Source organism: Pleurodeles waltl, chromosome 11, assembly GCF_031143425.1.
Source record: "Pleurodeles waltl isolate 20211129_DDA chromosome 11, aPleWal1.hap1.20221129, whole genome shotgun sequence".
Taxonomy (NCBI): domain Eukaryota; kingdom Metazoa; phylum Chordata; class Amphibia; order Caudata; family Salamandridae; genus Pleurodeles; species Pleurodeles waltl.
In genome coordinates, this window is record NC_090450.1 from 143,944,771 (window position 1) to 143,962,220 (window position 17,450).

General features: G+C 42.2%; 1 protein-coding gene across 1 annotated transcript in view; it reads right to left on the reverse strand.

Annotated features, from left to right (window-relative positions):
* Positions 1-17,450, reverse strand: part of LOC138265514 (vomeronasal type-2 receptor 1-like) — a 209,543-nt gene that overhangs the window by 29,862 nt on the left and 162,231 nt on the right. Inside the window, exon 4 of the mRNA XM_069213298.1 lies at positions 14,121-14,342. Within this exon, the coding sequence (XP_069069399.1) occupies positions 14,121-14,342 (222 nt within the window). The remainder of the gene's footprint in view (positions 1-14,120; positions 14,343-17,450) is intronic.

A 17,450-nucleotide genomic window follows, 5' to 3' on the forward strand; every position in this document is an offset into this window, starting at 1 on the left:
TTACATCAGTACTCCTACTCGGCCAAACTTTAAATGATGCCCTCAACCTTCCGTATTACACATTAATGTAAACATTTCTGAATGGTTTGTTTCAAACACCAAATATGTCACCCCCTAATAGTTGCATCTAAATGTGGTAGGATTTACATTTTGCAACAGGCAAATACATATGGAATTCTAATAGCCTACTTCTGTCTCTGTTATGTGTTTGTCAATAACAACTTGTTTTGTTGTCTGTCACTGGGCATCCTCTCCACTGTACTGTATGATCATTCTGGCCAGTATTGGTTTTTTAACATTGACTTCAGCAGTGCTCAATTTGCAGTGCCAGTTCCCAAAGCTCTACTCATAAGCAACCAGCTTCTACTATTAGATCTTTTCTCACCGAATAGCCAAGCTGTCTTTTCTTAAGTCTACCTCAAGCCTATTTAATCCACTACCAGACACTCCCTGACCCTTTTTCTCACTCTTGCAGGGTCCTGCATTCCCCCCTTGTGATGGTTTTCATATCTTTCTCTTCCTCCGTCTTCACAGTTGGTACTTGTGTTCTGTTTCTTGCTCTCTGTAGACATCTGATGTGGAAAAATATGTGCTGGTCTGCAAACATGAGTGCCATGGCCCCCACTTCCAACCACCAGCTCATATTAGATATGGAGCTTCAGGTATACAAATTAGGGTTATTTGTCCTTATTACATTGTTTTAGACTATTCCCTTTCAAACTTTAGGAGAAATAACTGGTCCTTGGTCTCGCTGTGCTGGAACCTGAACGAGTCTGCCTCTGGGTAGCAACTTCATTGACAGTTTAGGCAGCCTTGATAAGGCCTCCACCTCGCTTGGTGATTTTTGCAGGTATCTGCAGATAAGCTTTTTATTGCATGTTAAAACAGTTGGTGCAGTTGTGGTCTGTTAGGTCAAATTATTTTTGGAAAATTTCCATTGGCCTGGAAAGGCTCTGTTATCTCATAATTCATCTCGTAGTATATAACCCAGCACCAGAAAACATTCTGCATTCCATTTTATGGATAGGGTGCTTCTCAGAAAAATGAATACAATTTTCTGGCTTGCTAGGACTCAATTGCAAACACTTTATTATCCAGGGATGATATTATGTAGTTAGTTCAATGATTACATCAAACTCACAGTGATAGCATAGCATGCTGGGATTGCTGTTATGGCAGGTTAGGGAATGAGATGTAAACAGCAAGTTACAAATTGCATATCAGGAACCTTTGTGGATCTGGGGTCAATATCTTTTGCAAGACCACTTCTTGGTCTTTGATCCGAAGAGCAACTTGAAATTAAAGAAAATATGTAGGAGAAAGATAAAACAGTATATAGCACCACCTAGCGGAGATACCTTATTTGCTTTACAAAGGAACAGGATGGGCCTCTGTTTTTTAATATTAATTACTGTTGATAGCCAGTAGGTAGTTATAGTCAGGACCTACATTTCCCATAGATGAAGCGGTTTTTGTTTTGTTTGTTTTGAAAAAAACGTTGGTGTTGTTAAATGAATCTTCACAAATTTTTTAAAAGTACTCTACTGATTACTTAGTTGCTGTCTGGAAATTTTCATGTTGATTCGTCAAAGCAAGGGCTGAGAAATAGTGTGTGTGGGGGTGAGTCCCAAAACAGGTTTTCCTAATGCAAAGTCTACGGCAATGACAATGAAGTTTAGTTTGTTAGTTAATTGAAACCATAAACATACACAGATTATGATCTTGATATCATACATTCAGAAATAAAGGCAAAAAATATTGTAAGATTAAACAAACACTAGTGCAAAAGAGCTATTTAAAATAGAAAAATAAGTGATTCAAGCCCTTCACGGCCTGTCTGAGCACACAAACCCAAATAGAAATTGCATTGTGCAAACATTACATGCAAGGCACAGCTCACCTAATCGTGCAAAGAGTGCAATATGTAAACATGAAGGCGGAACTACATTACTGCAAAAACCAGCATCTTCCCTAAGCTTGTAGGGCCATAGAATAAGCTCTATTGCCCAGGCCTAAACGTCCTGAATGTTTGGGATAGATGTCAATGATCCTCGCGCCTTGCCCCTAGGCATTTGCTTTATTTTGTTTGCATGGTTAATCACAATTTTAACATTAATAAGACGATGAATTTTCACCAACATATAATATAATTCAGCAGAGGAATGTTCTTAAAATAAGGTTTGGGAATGCCACTGCAAATAATTAAAGGAAGATTCTTGTAAACACTGGAGTGGCGGGTGCCCTGTGCAAGTATGTAAGTGCACGTTCAGCATCAGTAGCTTCGCAGATTAGTTTACAGGGTAAAATGTTAAGAGGTACTTGTGCACAAAGCCAGTAGGCACAGCAATTAAGAAGACTTGTTGAACAATGTACTTAATTATTGGGTCGGAGGCAAGTATTTATGGTCTTACCTGTCTCCAAACTTAAATGTTGAGGTATACCGCCTTTCCTTTCATGACTTTGTCAGTCCCTGCTTTGAAGTGCAATTATTTTCTTTTTAATCTTGATGAAATCTCTCACAATGCAAAGTCTATGGGGATTTTGCAATTTTCAGACACAGCTTCAGCCCGAACCGCTGAAAAGAATTACACCAAATTTGGCAGAAAGGTAGATCTTGGGCCAGAAAGAGCCCTTTTTTATTTCTGGTGTAAATCGGCGTTTTTTTCAGAGATTTTAAATATATGGTGAAACAGGTGTGTAGGATTTCAAAAAGCAAGGAGCCCGAGGAAAACAGCCCCATCTGCCTCCTTGTGATGGCCCTGAATAGGGAGGGCTAGTAGCCCTAATCTGTCACTGCAAAATGCACTTCCGAGAGCAGTCTCATTCGTAATGGCATTACTGCTATTAACAGTAACAGCTACATATATTTCATCTGTGGGATAGCTGTAGGCCATCTTGGGCCTCTTCAGGATAAAATAACTTATAATCACTGATTAGGGAGTTTTTTCAGACAGCAAACAAGTGAGTGCTGGTATGCTCGGTCATAGATAATTACACAATAATGGCATAATTGGTTTAGTGACTATGGGCCATATGTAGGAAAGCTTTTTCCCATAGACACAGAATGGGTAAAATCCCTTCGTACATCTGGCCCTATATTCCCAAACAAAGAAACAAATGATGGATTAAAAGTGTGCAAGAACATACTGGGACAGCTCATGTGCAGAGAGTTCTTGATTTCCAGAATGAAAAGAGAGTACTCCTGGTCTTGTGCGATGCACATTAGTACATCTGGCTTCTTGTGAACTGAGAAATTAGATGTGAATTAAGCAGTTCTGATTGATTAGAAATATATATGTTGAGTTCACGTGAGATCCAAATCATTGTGCACGCAATAGACTGCCAGCCGCTGTTCAGCAGGTGAGTATTCATTTGTTTTTCTGCATGATTCAGCACCTTCTGCTAAAAATGATAAACGAATAAATGGGCCTGTAATATTTTCGAGGCCGTAGATCCCCCCGAAAAAAAACACAGTAATGTTACTAAGAGATATGGTTGTGGTCTGTCTGGCTGCACCATAGTCAGTAGGGCAGGCGTATTAGTGGGCTTAGAAACAGCTAACCACCTATTGTAGTGCCTACTCTTCTATGGTCAAAAAACAGTACTGTGTGGGCATTAAATTGTGCAGTGTTTGTTACTTGTGGCTAGGACCACTGAAATTATAGATTCTGGGTCTGCAGCGTTTTCCGCATAATTATGGGTTTGCTGTGTTTGCCACATAATCCATCACCTGCTGCATAAAGTGCTCGGTTGGGGAGCTGAGCATTGTTTTTTCACATCTGTGCTTTTCTGACAGAGTGTAAGCACAACTGCTTTGCTGTAAACAGACTTGCATGTATGTGGGTCGAGCATGGACTTCTGGCCTTTCACACATGCAGTTTGACTTCTCTATAAATCCAAAGATCTGGATCTATGCACTTCACAGATTGGAGCAACCGAAATTATTTCAGGTGTGGTTCTGCCGCTCCTGCATAAAATGTTTCTACCTCAGCTAAAATAAATTCAACACTTTTCTAATCAACAAAACATTTAGGTGATTAATGTCATCCTGTTGTGTATAAAGAATGCCTGTCTAAACTGTTCGTTATTTTTATTACTTTACTTTGCAAGGTGGACCCTAATATATGTCTGTGCACAGGGTCCCAAAAATATTTAGGACAGTTCAGTTTTACTCCAAATAATCCACAGTCCAAAAACGACTGTCAATATCTTTTAGATGTTATGCAGATTTGTAGAGAGCACTATCACCTGGAGGGTATCCTGGCACTGAGCTGGCGGGGGCGCAGAAGTTTGACCTAATAATTATTTAGCATTTTCTTTGGACATATAAGACGCATTAACGTTAAAATAACGAGTAACATAAAATGTGCTTTCCTCATTGGTGACCATTGAGCGAGAAAACGTGCACTTGCACTTTGAAAATAATGCACTAATGCTTTATTAAGCAGTCTATCACTTTAAGAGGTAAAACTAATACCTGAAATAATATGAGTATTTCTTGTGTTCGGCTGGGCCTCAAGCAGATGATGTTACAGCAAGAAGTTGTCTTCTGCCAATGTACACGCAAAAGAAGAATTTAGATGTTCCCATGTCGACTGTATAATAAACTTCCTTTGTTTAAGCCACAAGTTTGTGCTGTGCATGTATTCAAAAAATGTATTTCTCTTGAGGAAATGGTGCAACACAAGAATGTTTCCACATCTTTGTTACTACTGTCTGACAACAGCATATTTTGGAATGGGTTGAACAAAAGGGTCTACTGACAGCAGTCAGAACTAAGAAGCTTCAAAATTATATTGTTTGGAGATATGTAAATAGAGAAGCACCCAATCAACGTTTTGCCAATTCTTATTGTATCTTTTCTAATGCATTGCTGATATCTAATGTTTTTGTGATTGGATGTTCCCTCTTTGCCTGATGCTTTTGACTAATAGAAAATATGTGTGTATTTTAATTGAATGAACTGCTCACTAAGAGCTGGGGTTCGTTCTCTTTAGGTCTTTGATGCCTGCTGACTGATTAAAGGTGATTTGTCTCTCTAAGATTTCCCGCTTTACCAGTTAGTCTACTGACGTCTTTATATTTTATTATTTTCTGAGTTTATTATGCCTGTTCAAATACTGAACTAATGCTTTGATGGTTTAGTGATCTTATAGTCCAAATTCTAAACTGTACCCCTTACCCTGCCCTGTCATGATGCTGACACTGCTGACCCCGATGAAGCTGTAGCCGTACTGCTGACATTCCTTAGGGACAGGTAATTATAAATGATCTGTGCATTCTTATTTGTCTTTTGTTTTTCAGGTACCAGCTGCTACTTGATAGCGCCATAGTTAGATGTTTTCCAAATTAGTCTTAACCCGTTCTGTGCCGAGGACGTAATGGTGATGTCCACCGGCACAGTGCTCCTGCGCCGAAGACATAACCATTACGTCCTGGCACATGAGCTCGGAGGGAGCGCTAGCGCTCCCTCCATGGGCTTCCCTCCCACCCCCCGCCAATGCAGGGATGGAAGGGGAAGCCCTTCCCCTTCACCCCCACCTACCCTGATGACATCAGCTCACGATCGTGCGCTGACATCATTAGAGGGTGCTGGTTGCGCTAGAAGCCATTTGCTTCCAGCGCGACCTCGGACAAACAGGTAAGTTCCTCCTCCAGCAAAGGGGGGGGGGGGCGATTTCACACAAAGAGGCATCGGGGGAAAGGAAAGGTTCCTTTTCCCCGATATCCCTTTGAGCATTCCTGCTGCCCAATCGCATCGCAATCGGGCAGCAGGAATGACCACTAGGCACCAGGGATTTTATTTATGTGTTATAGAAGTTGTTTGTGTGTGTTGGGGAGCGGCCCCTTAGGCAAGGGTGGCTCCCTTTTGGGGGCATATATTTTATGGCCATTTCTGCCCCCCTTGGGGGTAGAAACCAGTGAAACGCCAGGGATTTTTTAAATTTGTTTATTTCTGTGGGGGAGCACCCCCTTGGGGGCAGATCGGCCTATTTGTTTTAGGCCCATTTGCCCCCAAGGGGGGGCAGAAACCACTTAGGCATCAGGGGTAATGTGTGTGTGTTTATTGGATGGGGGGGATGGCCCCTTGGGCAAGGGTAGCTCCCCTTAGGGAGGCATATTATTATAGCCATTTCTGCCCCCCTTGGGGGGCAAAAATCACTGGAACGCCATGGATTTTCTAAATTTGTTTATTTCTGTGGGGGGCGCCCAAGTGGGGCAGAAGCCACCTAGGCACCAGGGATAATGTGTGTATGTGTGTTTATTGGATGGGGGGGCAGCCCCTTGGGCAAGGGTCGCTCCCATTAGGGGGGCATATTATCTATGGACATTTCTGCCCTCCTTGGGGGCAGAGTGGTCTATTATTTTTGGGCTGATCTGCCCCCAATGGGGGCAGAAACCATTGGAACGCCAGGGATTTTTTTATTTGCTTATTTCTGTGGGGGGCACACCCTTGGGCAAGGGTTAACCCCCCCAGTGAGGGCATAGAACTGTTGGTCATTTCTGCCCCCCTTGGGGCAGATCAGCCTATGTTTTGGGGCTCATCTGGCAGAAGCCACTTAGGCACCAGGGATAATGTGTGTGTGCGTGTGTTTTTTTGTTTGGGGGTGGCCCCTTGGGCAAGGGTCGCTCCCCATGAGGCACACTACTTCAGGTATTTTCTGCCCCCCTTGGGGCAGATAGGCCTATTTTTTAGTAGGCCCATCTGCCCGTATGGGGGACAGAATCCACTTAGGCACCAATTTCTAAATGCTTGATGGTGGGGTGTTTGTCAACTGGCGAAGTATTTGCATTTGCGATAACAGTTTTTTTTCTCCTTTTTGTTCTAGTTTAAAGCTTTTGCTTCCTTTGCTGTGGCTCCTTGAGGTTTTGGAGGTGGTTGACCTGCAGTTGGCATAGTTGCATGTTTTAGGTAAGTAAAAACAATTTACCCCAAACGAGTATTGTTGCCATGCATGAATGCCATGTTTGTAGGTGGTGTACTAAATGCTGGATTGTGGGTGAAATTGTCCTTAGATTTGTGCACAATGATATTTGTGTTGTCTTATTTCTAATTTGCTTTTCTTTCATTATTTTTAGTGGGATATCATTGGTGATTGCTGTGTCAGTGCAGAGTAGTTGCTGGTGAGTAGGTTTTTCCGGCAAGCCACACTTGTTTATTAGTTATATTACACAGTGCTGGTTGTTGGTGGTGCATTTATCCAGTTACTTTTCGTAGGAAGGCTCATTGCCAGCCGTAGGATGACTGCTCAGCAGGTGGTTGGTATGCTTTTTGAGTCATTTTCTGATCATGAGTATGAGACTGACTCTGGTTCTGAGGCAGAGGAGGAAGTGAAAGATTCTGGCAGTGATGTTTTGGTCAGAGAGGAATCTTCTGATGAGGAAGCCACTCTCAGTGCAGATGAAGGGCTTGTTTTAGAGGAGGACACTGATGTGTCAATAGTGCAGCAACCTGGGGCTGAAAGGTTTCCCGTTGAAAGACCTAAACTCTGGGTTGCCCCAAACATGGAGCAGCCAGAGTTGCCTGCCTTTACTGGTCTCCCGGGGTGTAGAGTCAATACAGAGAACTTTTTGCCTGTCAATTTCTTTGAGTTATTTGTGGATGATGTGTTTTTGGAAGAGATTGTTGAGGAGACTCATTTGTATGCGGAGCAGTATTTGAGGGACAACGCTGACAGACTTAGGCCACACTCTAGAGCTACCCGGTGGGTTCCCACAAATTTGGAAGAGATGAAAAGGTTTTTGGGGTTGACTCTTTTGATGGGGTTGATAAGGAAGCTGTCACTGGCTTCTTATTGGTCTACTAGTCCCTTGTTGGCAACAGCTATATTTCCTGCAACCATGTGTCGTAATCGGAATTTGCTTCTTCTTAGGATGCTGCGTTGTTGACAATGCTTTAGCCTTGCCACAAGATAACCCTGATTCTGACCGTCTTTTTAAGATTAGGCCTGTCCTTGATCATTTTCTAAATCGGTTTTCAGAGTTCTATGTTCCAGGCAAAGAAATAGCTATGGACGAGTCTTTGGTCCTCTTCAAGGGTCGTTTGGTTTCTAGGCAGTACATTCCTAGCAAGAGGGCACGCTATGGAATTAAATTGTATATGCTGTCTGAAAGTAATACAGGATATGTGTATAATTTCAGGGTCAACACTAGTAGGGATTCCAATATTGACTCCCCTGGCTGTCCTCCCACTTTTGGAGTTACTGAGAAAATTGTGTAGGAACTTGGTAGACAACTGTTTAACAAAGGTCACCATTTGTATGTAGATAACTTCTACACTAGAGTGCAGTTGTACAAGGAATTGTTTAGAGTGGACACTGTTGCTTGTGGCATAATTTGTTGAAAACGGAAGGGCTAACCGCGGGAGCTTGTCTGTAAAAAACTTGAGAGTGGACGGTACAGTGCCTTGCGGAATGATGAGCTGCTAGCTTTGAAATTTTCAGACAGGAAGGATGTCTACATGCTAAGTACCATCCATGATGAGCATACTTCCCCCATGAATGTTTGCGGTCAGGTTGCTGAAGTGCACAAACCTGTGTGCATTTTAGATTATAATAAGCACATGAGAGGTGTGGATAGAACTGATAAGAGGTTGGAACCTTATACTGCTATTCGTAAGTCTTACATTTGGTATAAGAATTTAGCAATTCACCTGTTCCACTTGGCAACATTTAATGCTTTTATTGTGTTCAAGGATAGGTCTCCAGAGTCAAAGATGACATTTGTGAAATATCAGGAGTCCGTGATAGAGAGCCTTATTGTGGTGGAACAGGCAAGAGTTCCTAGAGAAGCAGTGGTGGAGGATGTGGCTAGATTGCAAGATCACCACTTTGCTGAGCACATTCCTCCCACGCCCAAAAAAGACTTTCCAGCTAAGAAATGTAGAGTCTGTGCTCGAAGAGGTATCCAGCGGGAGACTCGAATGTACTGCCCAGATTGTCCTTCAAAGCATGGGCTGTGTGTGGGTGGCTGTTTCAGGAATTACCACACCCAGAAGAATTACTAGGAACTACCATGAGTGTAAACTGCCTGTTTTATATTGTCATGTGTTCACTTTCATGGTTGGCATTTCTGTCATTTACTTAGTTAGAGCTTTTGTGTTTGTAGTTTTGTAATTATTTCGAATTAGTGGTTTCTTTGTTTTAAAAAAAAGTGATGCCATTGTGTGTGGAGTGGTGCTTGGCTGGCGGTGTAAATATTGTCTTGCTGTTGGCTACTGCAACACACTGCCAGACAAACACCAGTCCACACACTTCCATCAGCTGGTGTGATTGCTGCATCAGGCGTGTGGGCATATGTAAGTCATGGGCCCTTGAGTGGCGCTGTCTGTCGATGCGAGTGTTGTAACGTGCTGGGCCCGTGGCTGGCGGCGTGAATGGCCTTGTGCATGTCATGCATGAAAGGTGTGTGAATGGACTATAAAGCGGTTGGTGCCTTGTCGTGGCTTTACAGCTCACGAGCTGTGAGTCATTGGTTCCGTTTTTTGGCCTTTCACTTATTGACAGTACATTTCATTTTTGTGAAATCTCTTGTTAATGAAGTTTGATCTACTGAACCATCACTCACCCTCGTGCCAAATCCAATCAGTATGTGTGGAAAAATGACAAAACCTGCTCTGCTGTAATCAGGTGTCGCAGCACACCGGTGACACGCTAGGTGTCTCGGGTGGGACCCCGATGATGAAGCATGCCACCAACTTGGTTGGTGGGTGAGGGGTCTTTTTAACATAACCTACGTGTGTTTCATTTCACACTTTTAGTGGTTGGAACATCACATAAGTATGTGAACACATCAAAATGATATATTGGAAAACTACCTGTGTTTAGGGGGGAATACCTACGTTTTTAGTCCCGGGTGCAGCCTTCATCTAGGGAAACATACCAAACCCAGACATGTTTTAAAAATAGACACCCCAAGGAGTCCAAGGAGGTGTGGTTTGCCCGGATCCCCTTACATTTTCTTATCCAGACTCCTCTGCAAACCTCAAACTTTGCTTAAAAAAGCATATTTTCCTCTTTTTTCTTTGTAGGATCACTGCTCCGGCACAAATTTCCTATCACCAAGCGTTCCCCTCAGTCTCCCAAGTAAAATGATACCTGACTTGTGTGGGTCTCCAAAGCAGAGCCAGCCTAAAAGATGTATAAAAGAGAAATATATGCTTATCAACTCGCTGTGCTAGCCCCTCAATCTTTGCAGGTTTATGGCATTTTTCCATTGCAGGCACCTGGGCTACCCACACAAGTGAGGTATAAGTTTTATCGGGAGACTTGGGGGAACGCTGGGTGGAAGGAAATTTGTGGCTCCTCTCAGATTCCAGAACTTTTTTGTCACCGAAATGTGAGGAAAAAGTGTTTTTTTAGCCAAATTTGAGGTTTGCAAAGGATTCTGGGTAAGAAAACACTGGGGGATCCACTCAAGTCACACCTCCCTGGACTCCCTCGGGTGTCTAGTTTTCAGAAATGTTTGGGTTTGGTAGGTTTCCCTACCAAACCCAAACCAGGACCAAAAAACGCAGGTGCCCCCGCAAAAACAGTTAGTTTTATATTTGATCATTTTGATGGGTCCACAGTGTTTTGGGGCATTTCCTTTCGCAGGTGCTAGGCTTAGCCACATAAGTTAGGTACCATTTTTATCGGGAGACTTGGGGGAACGCGAGGTGGAAGGAAATTTGTGGCTCCCCTCAGATTCCAGAACTCTCTGTCACCGAAATGGGAGGAAAAACTGTTTTTTGGGGCTAAATTTTGAGTTTTGCAAATGATTCTGCAAAACCAGAACCTGGTGAAAACCCCACAAGCCAACCCATCTTGGATTCCCCTAGGTGTCTAGTGTTCCACAATTCACAGGTTTGCTAAGTTTTCCTACATGCCAGCTGAACTAGAGGCCAAAATCCAACAGCTAGGCACTTTGCAAAAAACAGCTCTGTTTTCTATGGGAAAATGTGATGTCTCCACGTTGTGTTTTGGGGCATTTCCTGTCGCGGGCGCTGGGTCTACCCACACAGGTGAGGTACCATATTTATCAAGGGACTTGGGGGAGCGCTGGGTGGAAGGAAATTTGTGGCTCCTATCAGATTCCAGAACTTTCTGTCACCGAAATGAAAGGAAAAAGTGTTTTTTGGCCAAATTTTTAGGTTTGCAAGGGATTCTGGGTAACAGAACCTGGTCAGAGCCCCACAAATAACACCATCTTGGATTCCCCTAGGTGTATAGTTTTCAAACATGTGCAGGTTTTCTAGGTTTCCGTAGGTGCCAGCTGAGCTAGAGGCCGAAATCCACAGCTAGGCACTTTGCAAAAAACAGCTCTGTTTTCTTTGGGAAAATGTGATGTGTCCATGTTGTGTTTTGGGGTATTTCTTGTCGCGGGCGCTAGGCCTACCTACACAAGTGAGGTACCATTTTTAGCGGGAGACTTGGGGGAACGCTGGGTGGAAGGAAATTTGTGGCTCCTCTCAGATTCCAGATCTTTCTGTCACCAAAATTAGAGGAAAAAGTGTTTTTGGGACAAATTTTGAGGTTTACAAAGGATTCTGGGTAACATAACTTGGTCAGAGCCCCACAGGTCACCCCATCTTGGGTTCCCCTAGTTGTGTTGTTTTCAAAAATGCGCAGATTTGGTAGGTTTCCCTAGGTGCCAGCTGAGCTAGTGGTCAAAATCTACAGCCAGGCACTTTGCAAAAAACGTCAGATTTCAATGTAAAAATGTGATGTGTCCATGTTGTCTTTCCTGTCACAAGCATTAGGCCTACCCACGCAAGTGAGGTACCATTTTTATTGGTAGACTTGGGGGAACACAGAATAGTAAAACAAGTGTTATTGCCCCTTGTCTTTCTCTACATTTTTTCCTTCCAAATGTAAGACAGTGTATAAAAAAGACATCTATTTGAGAAATGCCCTGTAATTTACATGCTAGTACGGGCACCCCGGAATTCAGAGATGTGCAAATAACCACTACTTTTCAACACTTTGGGGGTTATTCTAACTTTGGAGGAGTGTTAATCCGTCCCAAAAGTGACGGTAAAGTGACGGATATACCACCAGCCGTATTACGAGTTCCATAGGATATAATGGACTCGTAATACGGCTGGTGGTAAATCCGTCACTTTTCCGTCACTTTTGGGACGGATTAACACCTCCTCCAAAGTTAGAATAACCCCCTTTATCTTGTGCCCATTTTGGAAATACAAAGGTTTTCTTGATACCTATTTTTTACTTTTTATATTTCAGCAAATGAATTGCTGTATACCAGTATAGCATGAAAATCCATTGCAAGGTGCAGCTCATTTATTGGCTCTCTGTATCTATGGTTCTTGAGGAACCTACAAGCACTATATATCCCTGCAACCAAAAGAGTCCAGCAGACGTAACGGTATATTGCTTTCAAAAATCTGACACCGCAGAAAAAAATGTAACAGAGTAAAACGTGGAGAAAAATGGCTGTTTTTTTAGCTCAATTTCAATATTTTTTTATCTCAGCTGTTTTTTTCTGTAGGGAAACCTTGTAGGATCTACACAAATGACCCTTTGCTGAATTCAGAATTTTGTCTACTTTTCAGAAATGTTTAGCTTTCCAGGATCCAGCATTGGTTTTATACCCATGCCAGTCACTAATTGGAAGGAGGCTGAAAGCACAAAAAATAGTAAAAATGGGGATGTCCCAGTAAAATGCCAAAATTGAGTTGAAAAATTGGGTTTTCTGATTCAGGTCTGTCTGTTCCTGAAAGCTGGGAAGATGATGAGTTTAGCACCGCAAACCCTTTGTTGATGCCATTTTAGGGAAAAACCCACAAGCCTTCTTCTGCAGCCGTTTTTTCCCATTATTTTGAAAAAACAACATTTTCACAGTATTTTGGCTAATTACTTCGTCTCCTTCAGGGGAACCCACAAAGTCTGGGTACCTCTAGAATCCCTAGGATGTTGGAAAAATAGGACGCAAATTTGGCATGGGTAGCTTATGTGGAGAAAAAGATATGAGGTCCTAAGCACAAACTGCCCCAAATAGCCAAAAAAAGGCTCGGCACAGGAGGGGGAAAAGCCTGGCAGGGAAGGGGTTAATAAACCTTTTGCATGAAGCCCAACATGCTAATGCTAATCTGAGGCTAGTGAGGTGTGTTTATGCCTATGAAATGATGTTAATGTGTTGGCTGAACAAATGTATTATTTATCTCTTTCTCAAATATCACTGCTATTAATGAGTGTTTTCGCTGTTGAGATTATCGTTCTTGTTGCTCTGTTCAAGTTAAGATTCTTTAGGCGACATGGACACCCTGTGATGTTTCTTTATCTTTATCATTTGATGTTGAGATTCATTTTCGTGACTTAAGCGCTGTTAACATAGGGAAATCAACTTTCTAATGGATACCAGTGGTGTGGCTAATCGCTGGCCAAATTGGTCATGGTGCATTCTTAACTGACTCTCCATTATTATTGAATTGTTTATTATTGATGTGCGTTACAAAACTTAACAATATTTGTTTAAACAAGTCAAAAGGTTCATCGACCTTAAGCAAGGCCAAACGCTTACTATTTTAACACAAAATAGAGAGGCCAAGGCCGCGCTAACACTGGTGTGAGCATTTCCAATCCTGTGTCCTAGTGTGACTACTCGAAAAGTCAGGTCTTCAGCTTCTTGTGGAATTCAAGAAGTGATGAGGATGCTCTTCATATGTAGCACCAGGGCGTTCCACGTTTTAGGAGTGTTCAACTGCTGGATCTGGTTTCCATTGTGAGCATTGCAAAGTTATTTGACACTTTTGAGTGTGTTGAATAATTTCAATGTATTTGTTTTCAAACTTGGTCCAATCATCTTAATTTATTACGTTTTCCACAACCCATCCGTGGACTGTCTACACAAACAAACAATGAAGGCCTATGCTTACCATGATGTCTACTACAGAACAACTGATACTTATTTGTTTAAAAGGATCAAGCACCCGCTTGTCCAAATCTTTCACATCATACCACTACAGAGTACACAGGGTTGCCTCGTGAGAATGGCAGTGTCACTGAGTTACAAATCTGGTCACTCACAGTGGCATGAAACATGCGTTGCTATACATTATGTCTATGCAGCTATTTAATTCATTATATATTATTTGGAAACATAGATCAAAGGATACAGACCAGAAAATTTTCTGTGTTCCACAATATAGAGCTGTTTGTGATCTTCATGTCATACCCAGAAGCTGTGCCGGTGTACTTGCCGATTTTGACGAAGAAGATGGAGTCACTGGAATTCTGCCAATTTAAGATGTCATAGTAGGCATCCACATCTCCTGATTCATCAAGGTGAACCGATTCATTAGAAAAGGTCTGGAATTTCACATGCCTAAGATAATACATCAGCTGCAAATAGATCAACAAGGTAGATTATGTGAAGCATGGTCTGCAACATAGCACAGTCATTAAGTCTTGCTTAAGTATTTGAAGTAATTGCAGAAATTTATCACAAACCATATTAAACAATTAGCACCTCTTTTGAATGACACAAGCACTATGTACAGAATGGTTAATGAATACAAGCTTCATGTGATAAATATGTTTCGTCTAAATTTCAAGCTAGATCAAGTGCATGGGGGAAGTATGATGTCACTGAGATATGTTGTTACCTATATATGAGAAGTTATGAAATTAAAGGTGCTGCAGGCAGGTTCTCTGAAGCCTCGGAAGCCAGTCTGCGTGGTTGTGATGGGTGTTAACTGAGAGTTTTTCTGGAAGATTATAAAGAAATGAGAAGGAATTCTGAACATAAATGAAGGTATTTAAAGGTGGATCCCAGTCAACAGACTTGTTGGGAGTATTCGTTTTCCAGGCTTTTCCCCAATTTCCCATGGTCCGTCTTGAGACAACAATTATAGGTCAGGAGCAACCCTGTACTTCTATAGCTCTATCCCCAAAATAGTTTTATCTCTCTGGAGGAATGGAGCTCGTCTTCTATAATGGTTCGTATTACTGAAAACTAAGCTGGTTACTGAAGAATTGCTCTATTGAGCAAAGAGGAACTAATGTCAACCATGGACATCATTTTGGAATCACCAGGGGTCTCAGCGGGGACCATTCCTGGCTCTTTGCGACCTCTGGCACTGCCTTTGTGACCCTTGGCCTCAGATGTGACAAAATGAGTGCCTGGAACACAGGGGCAGCTTGTCGGTTAGGGCTCCACTTTCCTGGTTTTCTGTCATATTTTTTTTATTGTTGCGCAAATAGTGAATGACATTACTCACTGTTTTTGGAATGAAAATGGAGTACAATTAATTAGAATATGACCGTATCAGGCAGCTAAGGTACCTAAACATGTTTTTAAATGTGTTTTGAATGTATATTTTCGGGTGAGAGTATGGTTATATGTGAGTTTGTGCATGAATGTGTACGCACGTGTGTGTGAGCCAAAGTAAAGGTCAAATTGCGTGGCGTGTGATGTCACCTTCGCTTCCCCTGGCATTTTGATGAACTGACGCCCATGAAGTCAACTTTCTGCTATTTTCCTTCTGTTGGACCGCCTGGTACCATCCGATCTTCCCAAGCCATTTTTATGTTCCCAGACGTAGGAAGATGCTATTAAAACAACTCATCACGTATTGGTGGAGACTGCAACTGTTATGCATACAGCGCTGCACGGTCTGGGCAGTGATTGTAAAACTAGGGATGCTGGAGGTGCTTAGCCACCCCACATACCTTTGATGCTGTTCAGATAAAAACACAGTTCCAAAAAGGCCCATTCATTGCCTTTCCTCTGGCAGCAGTCGCTGTGTTTTCAAAGGAAGAATTGTGAAGTTTGGCAATTAAAATTGAAATAACTGCAAACACAAAAGCCAAAATATGCTGTTAGTATAGTAAAGATGCCCAACCTGTCATTGGCATAGAGTGCCATGTAACTTTCATAATACATACAGGCACTCTTTTAAACCCATGTGTGCCATGTGCAGAGTTCTGATATCCTACACATTGCCCTTTGCAAGCATTATAAATTTGGAGGCAAAGGTGCTATTTTTATACATTTTAAGAACCTAGGTTGCAGGGTAAAACCCATGACAGTATGCATGCACTGTCCTTCATTAACATCCCTAAAGACCTGTGCGCATCAGTCAGACGTGGCTGTGCCTGAAAGTTGGACAACATTGGGTGTAATAGAATAGCCGTCGATGACGCAATTGTAATGTGCATATGCCTCTCTACGCAGTGCCCCTGCTGCCTGACGTAGGGAATAGTCGTCTGACTGTAATGGGCACCTATTTATTTTGACTTCTCTTTATATTAGACTATACATTCTGGAGAATATGGTACTCAGCTATGCTATTGCTGCTACGAGGAGGATATGAGTGGCCTCCTTCTGTTTATCTACCTGAGGGGTGAAAGTTCATGTGTTCTTCAAAAATCAATAGAAACTGTTTTTTTTAGAAACCTGGTGGGGTGCTGCAGCCACAATTTGTAACATTCATTTTGTTTAAATACTGGCACACAACCAACTAAGAATGAATGCTGCTCTGCTTATCTTCTTGAGAGAAACAAGCCTCAGTAAGTTCCATGACAACCAAAAACCACTATATCTGTGATGTTCTGGGCTCTTAAGAGAACATTTGCGTACACTGGCCTCGAATTTTCAACATCAAAAAGTACCTAGGTTTAGACTATTCAACTTTCTACATATACATACCATCTGACTTAGTCACCAGTCGTCCTAGTTGAACAATATTAAGAGTGTCGATATATGAAATACTGATCAGCAGAAATAAATACTTCAGCTCAGAGCTACATTAATGAACTCCTCCCCTTCTATATTTAAAGAATAGGCCAAAGACCCAGTTGTGATGAAGGCTGTGAAACAGCGGTAACGTTTGCCGTCTCGCTGATTAGATTTTGCTGCGGCTCAAAAGCCAGCGACATCACTGCTGAACCTCGACTCATCCAGTTACAGTCAAACGATGAGCGTCTCCTACCTGTCAAAACTCACTGAGCACGCCTTTGGTGTCTAGGTTAAAAAAAACAATGCATCCAGCAGCATTTTAAATGCATCCACCAATGACTGCCACTCCAAGGCGCAGCAGCAGGATTGCTATTTCATGCCCATCAGCCCTGCTCAAACCAGTCCACACTTGTGGTCTGAGACATTTATGAACAAGGACACCTCGTCCAAAATCAATCACAATACACTTAGGTAAAAGTTGTTTTGTCGGATTGAAGCCATCCTGCTTTGTAAAAGAACATTTCCCACAGTTTATACTTAAGGCCACGCCTTCAAATACCTGATCTGCAATATACTACTACCATTTGTGAGTCATTAGTTTATATGAACTCATGGAGTGATCACAAAGAAATTCCTTATGTTACGTTGTTACTTATGGTAGGTTGGTGATCTTTTCCACCTCCCAGTGGCCAAAAGTCCACTTCACCAAGCCTACCCCTCTAATAGGCTCCCATGACGGACGGTCCAAGCAGGAATGTACTTTAAATAAC